At 44.2% G+C, this 27,177-nt stretch overlaps 1 protein-coding gene across 1 annotated transcript in view; it reads right to left on the reverse strand.

Moving 5' to 3' along the window:
• LOC106571001 (protein phosphatase 1 regulatory subunit 14B) overlaps positions 1-26,818 on the reverse strand; it is a 54,118-nt gene extending 27,300 nt beyond the window's left edge. Inside the window, exon 1 of the mRNA XM_045695492.2 lies at positions 26,418-26,818. Within this exon, the coding sequence (XP_045551448.1) occupies positions 26,418-26,651 (234 nt within the window). The 5' untranslated portion in view covers positions 26,652-26,818. The remainder of the gene's footprint in view (positions 1-26,417) is intronic.
• Between the last annotated feature and the right edge of the window lie 359 nt (positions 26,819-27,177).

A 27,177-nucleotide genomic window follows, 5' to 3' on the forward strand; every position in this document is an offset into this window, starting at 1 on the left:
AATGTCAAAGCTCAGCTATCTAATCTGCTGCGCAACACGGTGAGAGAGAAGGGAAGATCCCTCCCCCATTGAGACAAAGAGAGTGGTAGAGGAAGGGAAAGGTTAAAGAGAGGAGAAAAGAGAGAAGCTCTCTCTCCCTCCTCTCCCTTTCCCTCCTCTCCCTCTCCCCTTCCCTCCTCTCCCTCTCTCCCTTTCCCTCCTCTCCCTCTCTCCCTTTCCCTCCTCTCCCTCCTCTCCCCTTCCCTCCTCTCCCTTTCCCTCCTCTCCCTCTCTCCCTCCTCTCCCTCTCTCCCTTTCCCTCCTCTCCCTCCTCTCCCCTCCCTCTATATTCCCTAAATACATCCTGTAGCTGTAGTGTTCCTTAGATGGATGAAGGGATACAGTGAGCTGTGGAATGAAGAAACAGCTAAGTGAATCACACTGAACAGGATTAAAGAACAGTGAAGGGATACAGTGAGCTGTGGAATGAAGAAACAACTAGGAACAGAAAGAAGGCTGTGAGTCTTCAAAATAATGGTGTTAATGTTTATAACCCATTAAAAAGTCTTGATGTTTATATAAAGGGTCCTAGCTGGACTGACTGGCTGGTCTCTCTCTAGTGATGTTTATATAAAGGGTCCTAGCTGGACTGACTGGCTGGTCGCTCTCTAGTGATGTTTATATAAAGGGTTGTATCTTCCTGGTCTCTCTGGGGAGGAACATGACAATATGAGGGGGGGGGGGGAGAGAGAGAGAGACAGAGAGAGACAGAGACAGAGAGAGAGACAGAGAGAGAGAGAGAAGAGAGAGAGAGAGAGAGACAGAGAGAGACAGAGAGACAGAGAGAGAAAGACAGAGAGAGAGAGACAGAGAGACAGAGAGAGAGAGAGAGAGAGAGACAGAGAGACAGAGAGAGAGAGAGAGAGAGACAGAGAGAGAGAGAGAGAGACAGAGAGAGAGAGAGAGAGAGAGAGAGAGAGAGAGAGGGAGAGAGAGAGAGGGAGAGAGAGAGAGAGAAAGAGACAGAGACACAGAGAGAGAGAGAGACAGAGAGAGAGACAGAGAGAGACAGAGAGAGACAGAGAGAGAGAGAGACAGAGAGACAGAGAGAGAGAGAGAGAGACAGAGAGACAGAAAGAGAGAGACAGAAAGAGAGAGAGGGAGACAGAGAGAGAGAGACAGAGAGAAGTCATGCAGAAAAACAGCTCCTGACTTGTTATAACTTTTTGGTTGTTAAGAGCGAGATTGACACGACTAAATTAGCAAAAAATGTATAGGTAATCAAATTGTACAACTGAAGATCAACACAGGAGGAAAATATTGACAGAGAGTGAGTTAAAAAACCAATCTTCATCGTGGTAGCTAGCCAAATTCAAATCTGTCAGCTAGCTTACCGTCTAGCTCTAACCATTTACTGGTGGTAACCATAGCAACATGGCCACTGAGGCAGCGCTAGCAGCGACAGCAACGGTAGAGACTGAGATTTCGCCGTTGTTTTTTGAATACCCAGCAGAAATCAAATCAGAGAAGGGAAGAATCAACTTTAAACACAGAATTCTGAGGGAGAACCCAGAAACTTTGTTTGCCGACTGCTCACAAAACGGGACTGTCACAAACCTGTTATTTTACACAGACCACACTACTGCCTGGCATACAGCTGTAACCAGGCATTTCAGCTATACCACGAAGAAAGGCATCTGCAAGGGAAGGCAAATCCACATTTTTGAGGACAGCGATAAGGACCAGGAAAACAGGTTTCTGACGGTAAACATGTATCAGAGCGGCACTATCATGGTCCAGGGCAGTGAGGCTGCACTCAGCTCTGTTGTGCAGGACTTCCCCACCCTAAGGAAGATAGCAGAAAGCAAAAAAGAAAAGGACAGCACCCCGACCTCTCCCCTCACCTCAGGCACCCCAACAGCAGGACTATCCTCCCCCCTGCCTGCCTACAACCACCAGAGCCAAGACCACACTACCATCAGCCTGTTGAGAGACAGGCTGGCTCTGTTAGAAGTATGGGTTACTGAGCTGAAGGAGCAGCCCCCCAGCTACACCACCACCAGCCCAGACACAGAGCTTCTACAGGACCAGATCAACCAGTGCAGGACCCAGCTGAAGAACTCTGTCCAGGAGCTGAGAGAGAGCCTTACCACAGCGCTTGAGGAGGTAAAGGCCACCATGAGGAGAGAGCTAGTGCAGGTAAAGGAGGAGATGGCAAAGGAGTTGTCTGTCATAAAGAGGGTGCTACAGCACAGAGAACAGACTGTAGAGACTCCTAGAGAGAAGCTGCAGCCCCTCACCACCCCTAACAACCCCACTGACCCACCTTTACCCACAATCCCCCCCATACCGACAACACTTTACCCACACCCCCAGTCAACAAAGAGGCCCACATAGAGACACCTACTACAGAGAGAAGCTCTCTGGCCCCCCCTGACACACCCCCACACACCCCTCCATGTAGACAGGCCCTGTGTACTCCAGCCACAGACCGTAAATGCACTAATCTGGTAAAACCCACTGAGGTGGCCATCCTCATTGACTCAAATGGGAAATTCATCCAAGAAGATACTCTTCCCCCAACACAAGGTGTGCAAAATATGGTGCCCAAAAACACAAGATGCACTCCACATCCTGTCCCAGCCTGACTTTGGCACACCAGGCCACATTATTATTCACACCGGCACTAACAACCTGCGAGAGGAACAGGAGAGAGTAGGCAGCCTGGTCAACAGAGTAGCAGAGAGGGCCTCTGAGTGGTTCCCCAACTCCCACATCACCATCTCCACTCTGCTGCCCCGCAAAGACTTTCATCCCCGTACCATTCAGAAAGTCAAAGCTGACATCACCAGAGGGTGTGGCCTACTCCCGAACGTACACGTTGCTCACCCCCCAACAATCACCCCAGAGCATCTGCACGACCACTCCCACCTGAGGAAGCAGACAGTAGGGATGTTTGCCACGTCTCTAAAGGACGTGGCACTTGGTAGACAAACACCCCATGCTGCACTGGACAGAGGAGCACCCAGAGACCCCTACCAGACCACTGCACCACCAAGGAGCCCCAGGCCCCTTCAACGCCACACCAGACCCAGTGCACCCCACAGGCCCCACCCACCCCCAGAGCATCACCACTTCCATCGGCTTAGCCAGACCAGACCGGGCCCAGCCTATTATCCCGCACCAGACCACCACCTCTACCAGACCAGAGAGGAAGTCCAACGGCCCAGACCTGGCCCCCCTCCACCTCACAGGGCCCAACAGCAGGACCAGCGCAGCTACGCGGAGGTCGTCAGAGGACAGGATAACCCTGTAGGATTAAGTGAGATTAAACAGCTCCTCCAATACATCTGCACTAAACTGCACTAAACACACACGGACGCATACACACACACCACACACACACACACCTATTGTACTAGAATTTACTTGTTCAATGAATAGGAATATTTAACAGAATAACAGAATAAATGTTAGCTGATATCCTGTTTATTTCACTCTTAACAACTTATTAGTTAATAGTTACTGTATTTCTGACTGCTATTCTTTCTTTTTGCAACATGAAATCACTATCAGTTAGCATGTGGAACATTCAGGGTCTAAACTCATCAACCTATCTTTCTGGATACCACATTCACTCACAGTAAAGAAGGCATCAATCTAGCAGTACGAAACATCAACTATATATTCAGGCAAACGGCAAAAGAAGCACAATTGAAATGGATAAAAAACAAAACAAAAAAAATCACAGATGACAACTGGTTTGATGCAGATTGTAAAATTATAAGGAAAAAACTTAGAACACTATCCAACCAAAAGCACAGAGACCCAAATAATGGTGAATTACGCCTTCATTACTGTGAGACTTTAAAACTCTATAAACGTACACTCAGAACCAAAAAAGCACAGTACAACAGCAAGCAGCTGACACTAATTGAGAAGTCCATAAACACAAACAACTTTTGGCAAAATTGGAAAAAACGTAAAAAATCTAAACAAGAGGAATTAGCGATACAAAATGGTGACATATGGACAACCCATTTCAAAACACTCTACAACACCGTTCAAATTGACACAAACGCAGAACAACGCCAAATCCATGAGAAGTTGAATGGATTAGAAAAAGCTATAAAGGACAATCAAAACCCATTGGACTCCCCAATTACTGACCAGGAGCTCTATAAGAAACTTCAGGCTCTCAAATTTAAAAAAGCATGCGGACCTGATGGCATCCTAAATGAGATGCTCAAACTCACTAGTGAAAAATGTCAATTGGCTATATTAAAACTGTTTAATTTGATCCTGAGTGTAGGTTATTTCCCTGACATCTGGAATCAAGGACTCATAACCCCAATCTTTAAGAACGGAGACAAATTTGACCCTAACAATTACAGAGGCATTTGTGTGAACAGTAACCTGGGGAAGGTTTTCTGTGGTATCATCAATGTAAGAGTTCTAAACTTCCTTAATAAGCACAATGTCTTGAGTAAAAGCCAAATTGGATTTATACCAAAACATCGCACAACTGATCATATTTACACCCTACACACCCTGATAGATAAACATGTCCACCAAAATAATACCAAAATATACGCTTGCTTTATCGACTTCCAAAAAGCATTTGATTCTATTTGGCATACAGGACTGTTCTACAACGTTATTGAAAGTGGTGTAGGGGGTAAAACATATGACATAATTAAATCAATGTATACTGGCAATACGTGCAGCATTAAAATTGGTAAGAAAAGAACAGAATTCTTTAACCAGGGGCGGGGCCTTCGTCAGGGTTGCAATCTGAGCCCTGCACTCTTCAATATTTACATCAACGAATTGGCCACTATTCTAGAAAAATCCTCAGCCCCTGGTGTTAGTCTCCACAATTCAGAAGTTAAATGCCTACTCTTCGCAGATGACCTATGCCTGCTGTCACCCACAGCACCTGGCCTACAGCAGAGCCTGGACCTGCTAGAGCAGTACTGCCAGACCTGGGCCCTGGCAGTAAACCCCAAAAAGACTAAAATAATGATTTTCCAGAGAAGATCCAGATCTCAGGGAATTAGACCAAAGTTCTCAATTGGTACAAAATATATAGAGTACTGTACACACTACAATTACTTAGGTTTAAAAATAAGCTCAACTGGACACCTTAATGAGGCAGTGAATGAACTGAGAGAGAAAGCACGCAGGGCATTCTACGCCATTAAAAAGCAAATTCAAATTGAAATACCTATTAAAATTTGGCTAAAACTAATTGAATATGTCATTGAACCAATTGCACTTTATGGCAGCGAGGTGTGGGGTCCACTTGCAAAACAAGATTTTATCAAATGGGACAAACACCCCATTGAAACCCTACATGCAGAGTTCTGTAAGATTCTCCTACGTGTCCAGAGGAAAACTACAAACAATGCATGCAGGGCAGAATTAAGCCAATATCCACTAATAATAAAAACTCAAAAAAGAGCAATTAAGTTTTGGAAACATCTAAAATACAGTGACCCCCTCTCATATCATTACCAAGCCCTGCAATGCCAAGAGCTGAGCAAAGAAAAGAGTCCCCTCATCCAGCTGGTCCTGGGGCTGAGTTCACAAACCTGTTCTACTAACACACTGAAGCCTCAGGACCCTCATCCAGCTGGTCCTGGGGCTGAGTTCACAAACCTGTTCTACTAACACACTGAAGCCTCAGGACCAGAACATCCAATCATTCAGAATAAACCAAATTACAACACAGTCAAAACAAAACTACATTGCTTATTGGGAAACACAAGCACAAACACAAAGCAAAATGCAGTGCTATCTGGCCCTAAATCGACAGTACACTATGGCTAAATATTTGACCATGGTTACTGATCAAAACCTTAGAAAAACCTTGACAAAGTACAGGCTCAGTGAGCACAGCCTTGCCATTGAGAAGGGTAGACACAGGAAAACCTGGCTCCCTGTAGAGGAAAGGCTGTGCAACCACTGCACCACAGCAGAACCTGAGACGGAGCTGCATTTCCTGACAAAATGTCAAAAATATAAAACAATTAAGAGAGTGTCATTTCCCCAAATTTGAAACCCTTATTCAAGGTTTCAAAGACCTCTCTGATGAGGATAGGCTACCCGTCCTGTTGGGGGAGGACGCAGAGGGCTGTGTGTTGGCAGCGCACTACATTGCTGCCTGCCATAAGTTGAGGGACAGTGTCTGACAGACCAATAAACCTGCACATGTCCTCTACTGTATGATTATTGTTATTGTTGAATATATGGTTATTTTGACCCTTGGTTATTGTTGTTACTGTTGTCCCGTTGACAATATTTGATTCTCATTTTTTTTATTTTTTATATTGTAAATATCCAAAATAAGCTTTGGCAATATGTATATTGTTACGTCATGCCAATAAAGCGAATTGAATTGAGACAGAGAGACAGAGAGAGAGAGACAGAGACAGAGAGAGGAGTCTAAACAACCTCTGTCTGACCTTTTCTCCTTGTTTTAAGTCAGATATTTGGCACCAGGCCAGCTGTGTGTGTTGTAACGTAGCATGATACATAATCAGTTCCACAACACCAACAGAGGTGTTGACAAGCACCTGTTAAATACTAACACACACACACACACACACTTACTTATCTGTGTATGTGTTGAATCTATTCCAGTCAGAATCCAGCAGTATCTAGGTACCCATCTAATTGGGGACAGATTTTCATGCAAATATTCTGAAAATCCGCATGAAGAAAATGAAGAAAACATGTGCATCGTCCCACCAGTGTTGTTGTTTCTCCACCCAACGGACCGGTTGGGATAAAAATAACTAACGTAGAGCAAATAACATGTACCTTAAGCTTTCATGCACCAAATTAAAATCTAAAGTTCAAAGTGTTTCCATCGCATTTTCAACTCTACCGATACTTGTCATAAAAACTGTAATGGGAAACGTGCCTACTGTGGTCTTGGCGCTTTAGCTAACAGCTGGCAGATACAGTGCGACCAGGCTGTGTGGGTAGGCTCGTATACATGACATTACTTAGGGATAAGAGACAGTCCAAGCAATAATTATTATCCAATTATCATGGCACCAGAATAAGATCCTCGATGTTTATTGGAAAGGAGCATCAAGCTGTGAATTTCATCAGAATTTATTTAATCTGTACCTTAATAAATTGCATGTTTTCCATAGTCGTAGTGGGAGGACCACACAACATACTCTACATGGACAACAGTATATGGACACCTGTTTGCTGAGCATCTCATTCCAAAATCATAGGCATTAATATGGAGTTGGTCCCCCCCATTGCTGCTATAACCACCTCCACTCTTCTGTGAAGGCTTTCCACTAGATGGTGGAACGTTGCTGAGTGGACTTTCTTCCATTCAACCACAAGAGCATTAGTGAGGTCAGGCACTGATGTTGGGTGATTAGGTCCTGGCTCGCAGTCGGCGTTCCAATTCATCCCAAAGGTGTTTAAATTTGGTTGAGGTCAGGGCTCTGTGCAGGCCAGTCAAGTTCTTCCATAACGATCTAGACAAACCATTTCTGTATGGACCTCTCTTTGCTGAAACATGAAAGGGCCTTCCCCAAACTAGAATGTCATTGTATGCTGTAGCGTTAAGATTTCCCTTCACTGGAACTAAGGGTCCAAACCCGAACCATGAAAAACAGCCCCAGACCATTATTCCATATGGTGAAGCGTGATTGATCACTCCATAGAAGATGTTTATACCACTCTAGCTTGGCATTGTGCACGGTGATCTTAGGCTTGTGTGTGGCTGCTCGGCCATGGAAACCCATTTCACGAAGCTCTCGATGAACAGTTCTTGTGCTGACGTTGCTTCCAGAGGCAGTTTGGAACTCGGTAGTGAGTGTTGCAACCGAAGACAGACGATTTTTTACACACGCTACGCGCTTCAGCACTCGGCGGTCCCGTTCTTTGAGCTTGTCAGGCTTATCACCTTCGCAGCTGAGCCGTTGTCGCTCCTAGACCTTTCCACTGCACAATATCAGCACTTACAGTTGACCTGGGGGAAGCTCTAGCAAATTTGACGAAATGACTTGTTGGAAATGTGGCATCCTGTGACGGTGTCACGTTGAAAGTCACTGAGCTCTTCAGTACGAGCCATTCTACTGCCAATGTTTTCCTATGGAAATTGCATGGCTGTTTGCTCAATTTTATACACGCTGTGGCTGAAATTAGCTGAATCCACTAATTTGAAGGGGTGTCCACACACTTTGAGCCATCTAGTGTATCATGACTGACTCCCAAGTTTACGTCGATATGATGGTTATTTTATTAATATTTATGCATAAAAAGTGTTTCAACCTCCATTTCCCCGCATAATTAATTTTACCGACACAAAAAGATCCCACCATGTCGAAATGAACAAATTATCTGTCATCATTTAGAAAAATTGTACCAAAAACTTCCTGTTTCCATCACAGCTATAACGACTATTTTTTTTAATACAGTATGATGTAAAAAAAAATTATGAATGGAAACGTGGTTCGTTTTCTACAGTGGCTGGTAAATAAATCACACAGACGAAGACTAGGAGAAAAAAAACCTTTAAAACCCCTCAGCCAGGAGAAAAACCCCTTTACATAGGGGTTCAGTCGTTTAAACAGCCGTTGTCATTTATTGTTGTTGTTTCGATGAGCTCGCTCCCCTCAGGCCTGACCTGCCAATCAGTCAGTCTGGGGCACCTATTACATTTACATTTAACATTTAAGTCATTTAGCAGACGCTCTTATCCAGAGCGACTTACAGTAGTGAATGCATACATTTCATTTCATGCATTTTTTTGTTTTTTTGTACTGGCCCCCTGTGGGAATTGAACCCACAACCCTGGCATTGCACACACCATGCTCTACCAACTGAGCCACAGGGAAGACCACCTGCAGGGCCTAATCAATGACATCAATGATGGACATGTACTGCACGTATGATGGCTGGTAGTCTACATGTGTTTGTTGGTTAGTCTGACCTAGAACTCCTGTAATCATAAATACATTACTAATAATGTATTTATATGTATCCTGTATGTCCATGGTAATAATGTGTTTATATATTAATCCCATGTCCATGGTAATAATGTATTTATATGTAGCCTGTATGTCCATGGTAATAATGTGTTTATATGGGTATGTATCCTGTATGTCCATGGTAATTATGTATTTATATGTTAATCCCATGTCCATGGTAATAATGTATTTATATGTATCCTGTATGTCCATGGTAATAATGTATTTATATGTAGCCTCTCTCTGTCCATGGTAATAATGTATTTATATGTAGCCTGTATGTCCATGGTAATAATGTATTTATATGTAGCCTGTATGTCCATGGTAATAATGTATTTATATATTAATCCCATGTCCATGGTAATAATGTAGCCTGTTACCATGGTAATAATGTAGCCTGTTACCATGGTAATAATGTAGCCTGTATGTCCATGGTAATAATGTAGCCTATACTGTGATACCACTGCACCTACCGACAGATGTAACCATGGAAATACGCAGGTCTAATGGATTAGTGTAGTAATACTATAATAACAGTGGCATCTGAGATTTAGTTGTTCAACATGGCCATTGCTGTTGTCTAGTGTTACTTTAATTCAAGGTCAAATGAAACCAGAGTTGATTTCTGTACATTCATTCTATAAAAAAGGTAGAATAGGCCAGACCTGTTCAACCAATCCCAGAGACAGATCACGTACATTAACAGAACACTCCAACCAGGACAGAAAGAAGCACAGACCAGACCAAGAAATCAGCTCCCAATCAAATGTATTTTTATAAAGCATCAACAGTGGCTAGGAAACCTCCCTAGAAAGACAGGAAGCTAGGAAGGAACTAGGGCTAGGATGATACCAGTATCGTGATAGATTTTCCATGGCAAAATGAAAACGCGAAGCAGATCAAACTCTTTGGTCGTTTAAAATGTGTAAGTCACTCTGGATAAGAGCGTCTGCTAAATGACATAAATGTAAATGTAAAATCCTGACGTGTGTAAAATATAGTGTGCTATAGCTTGGATGATAAATACATAAGACTCTGGATAACAACATGTTTGTTTTCTACATCAGGGCTGTTTTCCTAAAGAAGTTAAATCCACTTTGTGTTTTGTTTCCTTGACACTATACTAATGAGTATCGTTATACTGGTATCGTCTGTAATAAAGATAATCTAACGTTTTACCTAATGATATATAAGGAGGGCATTTGCACAACATGTTTCACAACAGCACACAACAAAATTCCAGAGACATATTGAGCAACCAACTGATACCAATCACGACCACACCTAGAGACAGATGGCTGACTTAAGCCCTAGCCACACGAACTGACCACTGGTGTAAAGAACAACATTCCATGAATATCGCAAAGCACCCAGACACGAATTACCAGAAATACACACACACACACACTTAGGTGTGTTGGACTCCGAGGACAAAGGACACTGCCAAGGGCCAATGGGAAGTCGACACCACCTGGAGAGTGGACCGTCCCTCCACTCATCGACCAGTCAGGAGAGCGGACCTACTAGACTCAACGTCAACACACTGTTATTTCATTGTATAAATTGGATGTACACTATGTTTCGGGGCTCTCTCTTCTGCTAGTTCCCTAAGAGCTAAACGAAGGAGTCCGTGCACGCTCAGCCAAATATCTTTGTCTCATAATAAACTGCCTTACTATAAACTGAATCCACCTGGTACAGCGTCTTGACTTGGTCTCCTTCTCAAGTAATTGATCATCAACACGTCTCAGCCCTAGAAGAAACCAGGCTCTGAGGGGTGAACCGTCCTCTACTGGCTGTACTGGGTAGACCAGAGGAACCAGGCTCTGAGGGGTGACCAGTCCTCTACTGGCTGTACTGGGTAGAGAGGAACCAGGCTCTGAGGGGTGACCAGTCCTCTACTGGCTGTACTGGGTAGAGAGGAACCAGGCTCTGAGGGGTGACCAGTCCTCTACTGGCTGTACTGGGTAGACCAGAGAAACCAGGCTCTGAGGGGTGACCAGTCCTCTACTGGCTGTACTGGGTAGAGAGGAACCAGGCTCTGAGGGGTGACCAGTCCTCTACTGACTGTACTGGGTAGACCAGAGGAACGAGGCTCTGAGGGGTGACCAGTCCTCTACTGGCTGTACTGGGTAGAGAGGAACCAGGCTCTGAGGGGTGACCTACTAGTCCAACACTCTAACCACTAGGCTACCCTGCCGGACCCGATTCTGTGTGTAATCCATAGACTGTAGCCACAGTAGAGGACAGTCTTCAGAGTACTGTATAACATATCGGCCATCGCATCAACTTAATTTTCATGAATGATCTCTGTTCTCTGTCTAACAATGAGCTTCACACGATAATGTGGCTCTGTCTCTAACAGAGGGGGAGGAGACATGCTATTGACAAGGTCATAGGAGAGACAGAGAGAGAGAGAGAGACCTAGTAGCTAGGACATATAGTAAAGCTCTGAAAACCAGACTGGATAGTATGTATAAGCTGGAAGTAGAAGCTTATGTGTTGTTGTCCATTAGTTTACTGTAATTAGGGGAGGGGTGGCAGGATGAGGGGAACATAATAAAAGGAAAATAAAAAAAAATACCAAACCCTAACCACACTGCTAACCTCATGCCTAACCCTAACCACACTGCTAACATCATACCTAACCCTAACCACACTGCTAACCTCATGCCTAACCCTAACCACACTGCTAACCTCATAACCAACCACACTGCTAACCTCATACCTAACCCCAACCACACTGCTAACCTCATACCTAACCCTAACCTCATACCTAACCCAAACCACACTGCTAACCTCATACCTAACCACACTGCTAACCTCATGCATAACCCTAACCACACTGCTAACCATAATGCATAACCCTACCGATAATGTTGCTGCTACCGTCTCTTATGACCGAAAAAAGCTTCTGGACATCAGAACAGCGACTACTCACCTCGAACTGGACAAATATTTTCCTTTAATGAACTCCGACGCGGAGGATATACTGCTATCTGGAGAACAGGCCCAAATCCCCTTCATTCGCGTGAAGAAAAGACAGAAATTCAGGGGGCGGACTTCAGGGTGCCTTGTGAGAATTCGGTGGCGAGTGGGTAACCTGCCTCTACCATCCGTTCTATTGGCCAACGTGCAATCACCGGAGAATAAACTGATGATCTCTGTTCGAGACTATCCCGCCAACGGGACATTAAACTGTTATATCTTATGTTTCACCATGTCGTGGCTGAATGACAACACGGATTGGCTGGGTTTCCGTTCATCAGCAGGACAGAACAGCTACGTCTGGTAAGACCAGGGGTTGGGGGTGTGTGTATTTGTCAATAACTTCTGGTGCGCGACGACTAATATTAATGAAGTATTGAGGAATTGTTCGCCTGAGGTAGAGTACCTCATGATAAGCTGTAGACCACACTATCTACCAAGAGAGTTTTCATCTATATTATTCCGTAGCCGTCTATTTACAACCACAGACCAATGCTGGCACCAAGACCGCTCTCATCCAGCTGTTTAAGGCCATAAGCAAACAAGAAAATGCTCATCCAGAAGTGGTGCTCCTAGTGGCCGGGGACTTTAATGCAGGGGAACTTAAATCAGTTTTACCTAATTTCTACCAGCATGTCACATGCAAACGGAGGGGGGAAAAAACTAGACCCTCTATACTCCACACACAGAGACGGGTACAAAGCTCTCCCTCACCCTCCATTTGGCAAATCTGACCATAATTCTATACTCCTGATTCCTGCTAACAAGCAAAAACTAAAGCAGGAAGTACCAGTGACTCGCTCAGTACGGAAGTGGTCAGATGACGTGGATGCTACACTACAGGACTGTTTTGCTGCACAGACTGGAATATGTTCTGGGATTCATCCAATGACATTGAGGAGAATACCACCTCAGTCATCGATTTCATCAATAAGAACATCGACAACGTCGTCCCCACAGTGACCGTACGTACATATCCCAACCAGAAGCCATGGATTACAGGCAACAGCCACACCGAGCTAAAGGCTAGAGCAGCGGGACACTAATCCGGACGCCTATAATAAATCCCGCTATGCCCTCAGACGAACCATCAAACAGGCGAAGCGTTAATACAAGTCTAAGATTGAATCCTACTACACGGCTCTGACGCTCGTTGGATATGGCAGGGCGAGCTGCCGGGTGATGCAAGCCTACCAGACGAGCTATAATGCCTTTTATGCTCGCTTTCGAGGCAAGCGAAACTGAAGCATGCTTGAGAGCACCAGCTGTTCCGGACGACTGTGTGATAAACGCTTTCCGTAGTCAATGTGAGCAAGACCTTTAAACAGGTCGACATTCACAAGGACTTCCTGGCGGGCCGCCCCCCAGGTGGTAAGGGTAGGCAACAGCACATCTGCCACACTGATCCTCAACATGGGGGTCCCTCAGGGGTGCGTGCTTAGCCCCCTCCTGTACTCTCTGTTCACCCACGCCTGCGTGGCCAAGCACGACTCCAACACAATCGTTAAGTTTGCTGATGACACAACAGTGGTAGGCCTGATCACCGACAATGAGGAGATAGCCGATAGGGTTATCTATGCAGTCACTAACTCTACCTATTAGATATTACCACAATTACCTCGACTAACCACATTGACTCTGTACCGGTACCCCCTGCATTAATTATTGTATATAGCCTCGTTATTGCTATTTGTGTTACTTTTTATTAAATTTTTTACTTTAGTTTATTTAGTAAATCATAATTGGTTAAGGGCTTGTAAGTAAGCATTTCACGGTAAATTTGATTTAATTTGTTTGACATTAGAGAAGCTTCCATTTAAGAAAACCCTCTGAGTAAAGTTAGTGTGGGAGAGGTGGAAAAAGGATTGTTATCGATCAAACCTCGTCGGATTGACAACTTAGATGGAAAGCTACTGAGGATGGTAGCTGACTCCACTCTATAGCCATCTGTCATATCTTTAATCTGAGCCTAGAGGAAAGTCTTTGTCCTCAGGCCTGGAGGGAAGCCAGAGTCATTCCCCTACCGAAGAGTGGTAAAGCAGCCTTTGCTGGTTCTAACAGCAGACCTATAAGCTTGCTGCCAGCTCTTAGCAAACTGTTGGAAAGAATTGTTGTTTGACCAAATACAATATTATTTCTCTGTAAACAAATTAACAGACTTTCAGCATGCTTTTTCCCCCTTTTTTAACCTTTATTTAACTAGGCAAGTCAATTAAGATCAAATTCTTGTTTACAATGACAGCCTAGGAACAGTGGGTTAACTGCCATGTTCAGGGGGCAGAACGACAGATTTGTACCTTGTCAGCTCAGGGATTCGATCTTGCAACCTTTCGGTTACTAGTCCAACGCTCTAGCCTAGGCAGAAGTGTGTGTTTTGATTTCTTCACTATTATTCTACAATGTAGAAAATAGTAAAACATAAAGAACAACCCTTGAATGAGTAGGTGTGTTCAGAGATGACTGGTTATTCAACCTCTGGACTCAAATTCAAAACGTACAATTATTTTTTCATTATTTTTATTTTGTTTTGTAATCTAAATTGTCAGTACGATGGCTCGCTGTTCGTTGTTGGCATTTCCTGCAAAAGTTTGCCCACCTTGCCAATGACATAATCATTAAAATAATTGGCAACATCAAATCGTTTTGTGATGAATAAGCCATCTGATTCAATAAAAACTGTTGAATTTCTCTTTCTGCCCATCATTTTATTTAATGTACTCCAAAGTTTTTTTCCCATAATTTTCTATATCATTGATCTTGGCTTCATAATACAGTTTATTCTTCTTTTTGTTGAGTTTAGTCACATCATTTCTCAATTTGCAGTAAGTCAGCCAGTCAGATGTGCAGCCAGACTTATTAGCCACTCCTTTATCCCCGTCTTCCAACCATACAGTTTTTCAATTCCTCGTCAATCCATGGAGCCTTAACAGTTCTAACAGTCAGTTTCTTAACAGGTGCATGTTTATCAATAATTGGAAGAAGCAATTTCATAAATTCATTAGGGGAGCAGCGTCTGGATGCTCCTCATTAATCACATCAGACCCCAAAATATTTTTAACATCATCCACATCAGAGTCACAGCTAAATATTTTGTATGATCTCTTATACACTATTTTAGGCCCAGCTGTTGGAACTTTGTCTTTCCTGGATATAGCCACTATATTGTGATCACTGCATCCAATGGGTACGGATACAGCTTTAGAACAAAGTTCTACAGTATTAGTAAAAATGTGATCGATACATATTGATGATCTTGTTCCTGTAGTGTTTGTAAACACCCTGGTAGGTTGATTAATAACCTGAACCAGATTACTGGCACTGGTTACAGTCAGAAGCACACCTACAACAAAAACACAATAACCACCCCACTAATTGTATTGATCTCTATCAGACTGGCTAGCTTAGCACACCTAACATGGCCATTTCAATAGTCATCTTGCTGTTAGCTAGCTAGCATCACTAAACTGGAAGCAAGATTGCTAGCCAGCTGAGAACCAACTAACCAATCATAGACGATTTATACACATTCAACATCACTACCAATACACAGAGAGTTAGCTATATCTACAATATTATTTGTAGTGGTTTCCAGACAAGGCTGGAATAGGTGGTTACCAAATTGAGATACTCTTTTTTTTGCTAACGTTAGTTAGCTATCACTAGTCAAAGACTAAAGGTTTTTGTTTGTTCGTTATCTCTGCTGAAGTAAGCTTCCAGTCTAGAAGAGACTGCCATGGCATAGGGCGAAATTGTTTGACAGTGTGTATCTAAAAGATAGCTAGCTAACTACAGTGCATTCGGAAAGTATTCAGACCCCTTTGACTTTTTACCCATTTTGTTACGTTAAAGCCTTATTCTAAAATTGATTCAATTGTTTTTTTCCCCCATCAATCTACACACTACCCCATAGTGGCAAAGCAAAAACAAGTTTTCAGAAATTCTTGCAAATGTATTAAACATTTAAAACAGAAAATATCACATTTACATAAGTATTCAGACCCTTTATTCATGGTCGTTGTCTGTTGGAAGGTGAACCTTCTCATAGCAAAGGGTCTGAATACTGATGTAAATAAAGGCATTTCTGTTGTTTTATTATAGTCATTATGGGGTATTGTGATGTCATTATGGGGTATTGTGTGTAGATTGATGAGGATTTTTATTTTATTTAATCCATTTTAGAATAATGCAACAAAATGTGGAAAAAGTAAAGTGATCTGAATACTTTCTGAATGTCCTGTATGTAACACTCGTCGCTTGTAGTTGAAGAAGTGGACCAAAGCGCAGCGTGGTAAGTGTTCATGATATTTATTTTCAAGAAACACTCAAACAAAATAACAAAAGGGAAAAAACGAAAACGCACAGTTCCGTCAGGCTCATAAGCTAAACAGAAAATAACCTCCCACAAAACACAGGTGGAAAACAGGCTGCCTAAGTATGATTCCCAAATCAGAGACAACGATAGACAGCTGCCTCTGATTGGGAACCATACTCGGCTCAAAAACAAAGAAATAGAAAACATAGATATTCCCACCCGAGTCACACCCTGACCTAACCAAACATAGAGAATAAATAAGAACTCTAAGGTCAGGGCGTGACACTGTACATGATTTAGCTGATGGCTTTAGGAGTTCAATACAGGACTGTAACATTAGCTAGCTAGCTAACTTACTTAGTCCAGCTAGGCTAGCAAGCTAGCTAACGTTACGTTACCTCTAAACAAGAATCTTCTGTCTGTTGTGAAGGGAGAAAAACTATGGTTTTGCATCACTTCTCAACTGTCGTCAAAATGGATGCCCCATCAGTTCAGCCTGAAAATTCCTCTGATAATCCCTGGTCACCGTAAGTATCATTCTTGATAGTGTTGGGTTTTATTTCCCTTATTAGATGTGATGCATTACCATTTACAGTAGATGTAGGCCTAAGTATGAATGGACTGTAATGCACTAAGAGGTTTATATTGTATTAACATAGATTGAGCAACATATAATAGACATGACTAACTGGAGGGTTGCTGGCTAGTAGGAGTGTAGGCTGAGTAGACTCGTGACACACACACACAATGCCTGGTTGTGGGGCCGCTCATGGACAGGTGTATGTGAGGAACTGATAGAGGGGAGAATGGCTGTGGCACAAGAACAGGCACTGTCCTTGGGTGTCTGACTCTCGGGTACACACAGGAAGATAAGCTAGAAGACAACTATGCTTGGCAACAAAGATGCGTCTAGAGGCTGGGACCAGCCTGCACGCCAACGATAGGATGAGTAAGTTTAAACCACGCTCATCTTCCCTCTGACAGGCCAGCAGTGAGCTGGAACTATCTCTGTCAGAGTATTTAATGAAGAACTTATGATGTCATTTTCAGTTCTCTGTTTGCCCTGCGAGGTGTTACAGTGAACCCGTATATACGAAGATTGCATTTACCATTTATTCTGCTTGACTAATTCTATTAATAAACAGCTGAAAATATATTCAGTAGCCTAGTGTTAAATTTTGTTCTGATACCAGAATTGAATTGACGCAGCACTAACAATAGCCGCAAGCCACTGGCAGCGTCGGAGTAAATCTCTGGTAGGTAGAACGGTGAAAGATCATTTTCAGCCAGACACAAAACACCACACAGGCATGACGCCAAACGTTAGTGAAAAACAAACGTTAAAAAAAAGAATAATAATTGTTCCTAGAAAATTTCTGAGATTACTGTGTTTTGGTCGTTCAAAGGAAACTACGAAGATCTACCTTCGCTATGAACGCCCCCGTCTACCTTCGCCATGAACGCCCCGTCTACCTTCGCCATGAACGCCCCGTCTACCTTCGCCATGAACGCCCCGTCTACCTTCGCCATGAACGCCCCGTCTACCTTCGCTATGAACGCCCCGTCTACCTCCGCTATGAACGCCCCGTCTACCTCCGCTATGAACGCCCCGTCTACCTCCGCTATGAACGCCCCGTCTACCTTCGCTATGTACGCCCCGTCTACCTTCGCTATGAACGCCCCGTCTACCTTCGCTATGTACGCACCGTCTACCTTCGCTATGAACGCACCGTCTACCTTCGCCATGAACGCCCCGTCTACCTTCGCCATGAACGCCCCGTCTACCTTCGCTATGAACGCCCCGTCTACCTCCGCTATGAACGCCCCGTCTACCTCCGCTATGAACGCCCCGTCTACCTTCGCTATGTACGCCCCGTCTACCTTCGCTATGAACGCCCCGTCTACCTTCGCTATGTACGCACCGTCTACCTTCGCTATGAACGCACCGTCTACCTTCGCCATGAACGCCCCGTCTACCTTCGCCATGAACGCCCCGTCTACCTTCGCCATGAACGCCCCGTCTACCTTCGCCATGAACGCCCCGTCTACCTTCGCCATGAACGCCCCGTCTACCTTCGGCATGTACGCCCCGTCTACCTTCGCTATGAACGCCGGACTTTGTGGTTCACTATGAGCAGACGAATACACAGGAAGTCAAAACCAGTGAAATGAAAAATGTCCTCGTTCTAGCTTGTGGTTTTGATAATGTTGATGTTAATGACAAAAACGTAATGGCATTAATATAGTAATGACTATATGCCGTGGCAGAGCCAAAGCTAATTTCATTATCTTTTATTTTTTTTTTTTACAATAGAGCCAATTTTCACGTTGCAGCTGGCCTATCCAAGGGGACATCGCTCAGTTCTGCCTCCAGGACAAGAATCATCATGCTAATAAACATCAACCTGCTGGTGGTAGTTGGGGTAAAAATGTTAAAAAGGGACATTCATTTTAGTAGTAATAATAATAATGTTAATTTTCCATGTGTAGCCAACTATTCATTCAATAAAAACAAAAATAAATGTGAATTTCAATGAGAGTGAGAGTGGGGGGGAGGGAGAGAGAGAGGGGGGAGAGAGTATAGAGAGAGAGAGAGAGAGACAGAGAGAGAGGGGGAGCGAGACAGAGAGAAAGAGGGAGAGAGAGAGAGACGGAGAGGGAGAGAGAGAGGAAGAGAGAGGGAGAGAGAGAGGAAGAGCGAGAGAGGGAGAGAGGAAGAGCGGGAGAGAGAGACGGAGAGAGAGAGAGAGAGAGAGAGAGAGAACAGAGTACAGCTGCTCCAATTCTCCTCTGACTGTTGACGCCAAGTAGCAAAATGACCACCCTCTCCTCTCCCTCTCCCAACTCAAATGCAATATTCTGTAATGGCATGAAGGGCAAGGTCAATGTTGCCAAGTGATACGCATAACAAATATGAAAACAACAGCGACAACAATAGTAGATATAATACTAATGTAGTACCATAATACTAAAGTAGTACCATAAAACTAATGTAGTACCATAGTATTAAAGCAGTACCATAATACTAATGTAGTACCGTAATACTAATGTAGTACCACAATACTAAAGCAGTACCATAATACTAAAGTAGTACCGTAAAACTAATGTAGTACCACAATACTAAAGCAGTACCATAATACTAAAGTTGTACCTTAATACTAAAGCAGTACCGTAATACTAAAGTAGTACTGTAATACTAAAGCAGTACCATAATACTAATGTATTACCACAATACTAAAGTAGTACCACAATACTAATGTAGTATCATAATACTAATGTAGTACCATACTATTGTAGTAATATAATATAAAAGGAGTAATACTACTAAAGTAGTAATATAAAAAAGAAAATAACTACTTATTTTCAAATACACACACACTGCCCTCAGACCGGCCCTCAGACTGGCCCTCACCATACAGACTCCTATGCAGAACGTAATAATACTGTGTAGAGAGACAGAGACAGACACAGAGACAGAGAGACAGAGGGACAGAGACAGAGGGACAGAGACAGAGGGACAGAGACAGAGGGACAGAGACAGAGGGACAGACAGACAGACAGACAGACAGACAGACAGACAGACAGACAGACAGACAGACAGACAGACAGACAGACAGACAGACAGACAGACAGACAGACAGACAGACAGACAGACAGACAGACAACTGTGAGTTGTTATGAACCATGATGATGTAGATTGCCTGTAGGCCACTGGCTCCATTTGGTCCAAACACAATGACCCAGATCGCATTGTCTCCCTCCCTCTGTGTGTGTGTGTGTGTGTGTGTGTGTGTGTGTGTGTGTGTGTGTGTCACACAGAGAGAAAAGGCTTGAGCAGCACTAATGCCATCAACTGACTGACTCTCTCTCAGCCATATTGATCCATCACCATACAGACTCTTTTCTAGAAGTAGGCTGAACTCCTAACCTTAACCTCAGCACTGAACACACACACACACACACACACACACACACACACACACACACCTCTACACAGATAGTAGGCTGGACTCCTAACCTTAACCTCAGCACTGAACACACACACATACATCTCTACACAGATAGTAGGCTGGACTCCTAACCTTAACCTCAGCACTGAACACACACACACACATATCTACACAGATAGTATGCTACTGAACACACACTCACATATCTCTACACAGATAGTAGGCTACTGGACACACACACACACATATCTCTACACAGATAGTAGGCTACTGAACACACACACATCTCTACACAGATAGTAGGCTACTGAACACACACACATATCTCTACACAGATAGTAAGCTACTGAACACACACACATCTCTACACAGATAGTAGGCTACTGAACACACAGAGCATCGAGAGCAGGGTCTGAGCTCCACACAGAGACACAACACTGAGCTAGAGAGGAGTAATGTTGGGGAGATCGCTCTCTCTCTCTTCCCCTCTGTGTGTCCTGAAAAAAGCAGAGTCCCACAAGAGACAGGAGAGAAATTCATCACTGATTATGTAATACTATGCCCAGAGAGAGACAATATACAGAGAGAGGAGAGGAGAGGAGAGGAGAGGAGAGCGACAAGAGAACATTGCGAGGGCGACAAGAGGATTATGTTTGACAAATAGCACTGTTAATTTCTGTTTGTTAGGTCATTATAGTCTTCTTGCCTCTGTTAGTACACTAGAGAGATCTACGATAGTATTCTGCTCTGGATAACGTACCATGGAATGAAAAGTTCAGATTATTTTCATTATCATATAAAACGGGGTTACGATAATCTTAATTCTCATGACGACAGACGAATATTGTGATTGGGTTTAATTAACTGTCATGCACACCCTGGTCTACCTATCACCCTAACTGTGGCTGAGTTACAGGAAACAGAAATACATGTCCCTGAATGTGAAGCGACCCTTTCTCTACTCTATTAAACACACACTGCTCTGTTCTGTACACTAGTATCAGGCTTTCATATGAAACCGATACAGAGACGGACCGCAAAGCGCTGCCGATTCAGCAAAACATGCCCAAGAACATTTTTTTAAAAGGAGAACAGTCACTCACCCTTCTAGATAACTCTAACCAGGTGTTGTATATTGAAGTCTCCTAGGATAACTAGCATTAGCCAACTTCTATCGCCAATTAGCTTCAGCTGGCTGGTGTGCGACCTTTGGCTAAAGGTAGCCTATCTCTGGGGATAGTTAGGGACCGTCAATTTTTTATAAAAAAGTAAATTAGACAATATTTTCATGTTGCACATCTTTAAGTCATCTCATTAAACGCTTTTAATATATGTCTATGACTTTCTACAATTTATAGTTGCTTTGAGGTTGTTAGGTCATTGACAGTTAGAGCTATTGACATTTTAAAACATTGTCCCGTGTACACTGTGTAATTTACTGATGGTCCCCAACAAGTCCCACAGGGAAATCAAATGTCAAACCAAATGGACCATGGGTAATACGGTCAGGTCGCGTGCAGCTGTGCTTTGAATTGATGATTATTTGGATGTTGCCAGCTGTGGGCGGGATTGAAATAAACCCCAACCATCAAGGAAAACTGTTACAGTACCTTTCATTCCATGACATTCAATTTCTTCCCATCATCTTGAAAATCTCCGTTTTGGGACGAGACTGAGACTTTAGTCCATTTAGACACTAGAGTAAATGTCTGACTCATATCGATGCCACATTGGCCGTTTTAAAAGGAGAAGTTGCTGTTTAGGGTAGTCCCTCTTTAACAGTTAGCAGTATAGAACGACTCCATGTAGGCTGCAACTGAAGACCAAGGCTAACCAGCTAAGGCCAGGATGGACTGGCATGGCTACAGACCAGGGCTAACCAGCTAAGGCCAGGATGGACTGGCATGGCTACAGACCAGGGCTAACCAGTTACGGCCAGTAGAGACTGGCATGGCTACAGACCAGGGCTAACCAGCTAAGGCCATGATGGACTGGCATGGCTACAGACCAGGGCTAACCAGCTAAGGCCATGATGGACTGGCATGGCTACAGACCAGGGCTAACCAGCTAAGGCCATGATGGACTGGCATGGCTACAGACCAGGGCTAACCAGCTAAGGCCATGATGGACTGGCATGGCTACAGACCAGGGCTAACCAGCTAAGGCCATGATGGACTGGCATGGCTACAGACCAGGGCTAACCAGTTACGGCCAGGAGGGACTGGCATGGCTACAGACCAGGGCTAACCAGCTAAGACCAGGATGGACTGGCATGGCTACAGACCAGAGCTAACCAGCTAAGGCCAGGATGGACTGGCATGGCTACAGACCAGGGCTAACCAGCTAAGGCCAGGATGGACTGGCATGGCTACAGACCAGGGCTAACAAGCTTAGGCCAGGATGGACTGGCATGGCTACAGACCAGGGCTAACAAGCTAAGGCCAGGATGGACTGGCATGGCTACAGACCAGGGCTAACCAGCTAAGGCCAGGATGGACTGGCATGGCTACAGACCAGGGCTAACCAGCTAAGGCCAGGATGGACTGGCATGGCTACAGACCAGGGCTAACCAGCTAAGGCCAGGATTGACTGGCATGGCTACAGACCAGGGCTAACCAGCTAAGGCCAGGAGGGACTGGCATGGCTACAGACCAGGGCTAACCAGCTAAGGCCAGGTGTTAACCCACTGCCCTCCTCTCCTCCTGTCATTGGTTAACCCACTGCCCTCCTCTCCTCATGTCATTGGTTAACCCACTGCCCTCTCCTCCTCCTGTCATTGGTTAACCCACTGCCCTCTCTTCCTCATGTCATTGGTTAACCCACTGCCCTCTCCTCCTCCTGTCATTGGTTAACCCACTGCCCTCTCCTCCTCATGTCATTGGTTAGCCCACTGCCCTCCTCTCCTCATGTCATTGGTTAACCCACTGCCCTCTCCTCCTGTCATTGGTTAACCCACTGCCCTCTCCTCCTCCTGTCATTGGTTAACCCACTGCCCTCTCCTCCTCATGTCATTGGTTAACCCACTGCCCTCTCCTCCTCCTGTCATTGGTTAACCCACTGCCCTCTCCTCCTCCTGTCATTGGTTAACCCACTGCCCTCTCCTCCTCATGTCATTGGTTAACCCACTGCCCTCTCCTCCTCATGTCATCGGTTAACCCACTGCCCTCTCCTCCTCATGTCATTGGTTAACCCACTGCCCTCTCCTCCTCATGTCATTGGTTAACCCACTGCCCTCTCCTCATGTCATTGGTTAACCCACTGCCCTCCTCTCCTCATGTCATTGGTTAACCCACTGCCCTCTCCTCCTGTCATTGGTTAACCCACTGCCCTCTCCTCATGTCATTGGTTAACCCACAGCCCTCTCCTCCTCCTGTCATTGGTTAACCCACAGCCCTCTCCTCCTGTCATTGGTTAACCCACAGCCCTCTCCTCCTCATGTCATTGGTTAACCCACTGCCCTCTCCTCCTCATGTCATTGGTTAACCCACAGCCCTCTCCTCCTCACGTCATTGGTTCACCCACTGCCCTCTCCTCCTCACGTCATTGGTTAACCCACTGCCCTCTCCTCCTCATGTCATTGGTTAACCCACAGCCCTCTCCTCTCCTCTCCAGTCTAGCAGCATCCTGCACGCTATGGAGAACACAGCACTGTGGAGATGCTCTCAGCTCTAAAACTGTTAAAGAACGTACCGACCGTCGCCGTGAGACCGCATTCCAATGTCTCGGTCAATACCATTTCTCAGGGAAAGACACGGACTTGCATGTGATCAGAAGGGTTAAGAATATTCCCGACTCATCACAGGCAGATATTAACATGAATGGACTCACATACCAGACAACCAATCATTATCTAGACCAGCAGTTTCCACTTCCTTTAAGCATTATTTTGAATCAATAGAAAAACACAAAACTATTCGGGTCGACATTATGAATTAATTAAACAAATTGTGTATTCTGGTAAAGGGTGTAGCCCAGTGTGAGACGATATTTGTCTGTCTGTCGGCCTATTGACAAATCAGCCCTTCTATAGCCGACTGTAAACGCGTTGTCAGCAGTTAAAGGAGATTGGACTCGGCTACAAAAAAAGAGTCTGATGCTTAACCTGTTGGGTCTAGGGGGCAGCATTTGCACGTCTGGATAAAAAAAAATGTACCCGATTTAATCTGGTTACTAATCCTACCCAGTAACTAGAATATGCATATACTTATTATATATGGATAGAAAACACTCTAAAGTTTCCAAAACTGTTTGAATGGTGTCTGTGAGTATAACAGAACTCATTTGGCAGGCAAAACCCTGAGACATTTTCTGACAGGAAGTGGATACCTGATGTGTTGTATTGATTTTAAACCTATCCCATTGAAAAACACAGGGGTTTAGGAATATTTTGGCACTTCCTATTGCTTCCACTAGATGTCACCAGCCTTTACAAAGTGTTTTGAGTCTTCTGGAGGGAGATCTGACCGAACAAGAGCCATGGAACGGTGATGTCCCATTAGACACCTGGCGCGCTACTTCATGTTGGGTACCCTCGTTCCAATACGTTATAAAAGGCTATGCATTCGTCCACCTTGAATATTATTCATGTTCTGGTTAAAAAAGGCCCTAATGATTTATGCTATACAACGTTTGACATGTTTGAACGAACGGAAATATATTTTTTCCCCTCGTTCATGACGAGAAGTCCGGCTGGCTTACATCATGTGCTAACGAGACGGAGATTTTTGGACATAAATGATGAGCTTTTTTGAACAAAACTACATTCGTTATGGACCTGTGATACCTGGAAGTGACATCTGATGAAGAGAATCAAAGGTAATGGATTATTTACATAGTATTTTCGATTTTAGATCTCCCCAACATGACGTCTAGTCTGTATCGCAACGCGTATTTTTCTGGGCACAGTGCTCAGATTATTGCAAAGTGTGATTTCCCAGTAAGGTTATTTTTAAATCTGGCAAGTTGATTGCGTTCAAAAGATGTAAATCTATAATTCTTTAAATGACAATATAATATTTTACCAATGTTTTCTAATTTTAATTATTTAATTTGTGACGCTGACTTGACTGCCGGTTATTGGAGGGAAACGATTTCCTCAACATCAATGCCATAGTAAAACGCTGTTTTTGTATATAAATATGAACTTGATAGAACTAAAAATGCATGCATTGTCTAACATAATGTCCTAGGAGTGTCATCTGATGGAGATTGTAAAAGGTTAGTGTATCATTTTAGCTGGTTTTATGGTTTTGGTGACCCTGTCTTTGACTTGACAAAACATTACACACAACTCTTGTAAATGTACTGTCCTAACATACTCTAAATTTATGCTTTCGCCGTAAAACCTTTTTGAAATCGTAAAACGTGGTTAGATTAAGGAGATGTTTATCTTTCAAATGGTGTAACATAGTTGTATTTTTGAAAAATTTGAATTTTGACATTTATTTGGATTCAAATTTGCCGCTCTTGAAATGCACCTGCTGTTGATGGAGTGCACCACAGGTGGCACGCTAGCGTCCCACCTAGCCCCAAGAGGTTAAAGCGCAGCTGTGTGAGGTGTTTTACGACCTCAAAAAACAGTCATTCCCCACTGGGCACAGACTTCACTTCAATGTCTACATTTGGTTGAGTTGTCAACTAACGTGAATTCAACGTGAACTCAACAAAATGTCACGTCATTGGATTTAGGTTAAAAGTTCGGTGGAAAAATTACAAAATGCCGTAACATCGATGGCTTTTTTTTTATTTGGTTGAAATAACGTGGAAACGTTGATTTCAACCAGTTTCTGCCGAGTGGTTCATCTGTTCTGTGCGACCCTCTCTTGGAAGCTGCCTGCCCAGGGGAGAAACAGTGTAGCCGGGGAGAGAGAGGACAATAGACCGGTGAGACCCTCTCTTGGAAGCTGCCTGCCCAGGGGAGAAACAGTGAAGCCGGGGAGAGAGGGGACAATAGACCGGTGTGACCGGCAGATTTACACAGTTAACCAAACCACAAACATGTCCACTTCCCCATGCTTTACGCACCACCACTGCAAACATACCGAAACACACTCCAAACTCTAAAGACAACATTTTAAAAAACACTGATTATCTTGGCAATTAATAATTCATCCCGAATCCTCCAAGAATAACCAACCCAAAGTGCCCATAAAACCTCCTCTCCTCTCCTCCTCCTCTCCTCACCTCACAGTCGTACAGATCGCTTAGTTGTTCAATGATCCACTCCTCCAGGATCAGTCTCTTCCGCAGCTCCTTCCTGTCGTATTTCACCGTCACTTTCCCCTGCTTCCTCTGGACCGGGTCATCCCGCGGCATGGGGCCGGAACCAGCGCACCCAACCCCGGCCGGCGGCTGGAAGAAAACCCGGCTGGCTGCCGCTAGCAACTGGGCGCTGGTCTCGGTGCTGGCGGCTGACATGGCGTGTGTTTTTGTCGGTGTTAAAGAGAGAGGGACGGAGATACAGACCTATACAGTACTGACAGGCTGAGCAGGAACAGTATTTAAACACCTGCTATTTAAAGCACAGCGCGTCCAGGGGAGTACAGCGCGTCCAGGGGAGTACAGCGGAGGGGGGTGGAGCGTGCCCGAAGAATTCCTTCATCGGATCTGAAGCCCGTTCCTCTCTGTCAGATGATGTGATTAGTGCTGGGATGAAACAAAAGCCTGCTCTTTAATAAAGAAGGTGGCAACACAGGCTCAAAAGGTGTGTGGTAAAATTCGTTCATCTTTTCTGGGTCCTGGAGTTTTTTCCTGATCTCATGACCTGGTCAGGTAAAAGTCTACTGTACATGGTAAAGGAACTAGCACTACTGTAACTATAACCAGTCACTACCATTACTACTGCAGACACTACCACTACTATAACCAGTCACTACCACTACTATAACCAATCACTACCACTACTATAACTATAACCAGTCACTACCACTACTATAACTATAAC

This window comes from Salmo salar, chromosome 15 (genome assembly GCF_965601325.2).
Source record: "Salmo salar chromosome 15, fSalSal1, whole genome shotgun sequence".
Taxonomy (NCBI): Eukaryota; Metazoa; Chordata; class Actinopteri; order Salmoniformes; family Salmonidae; genus Salmo; species Salmo salar.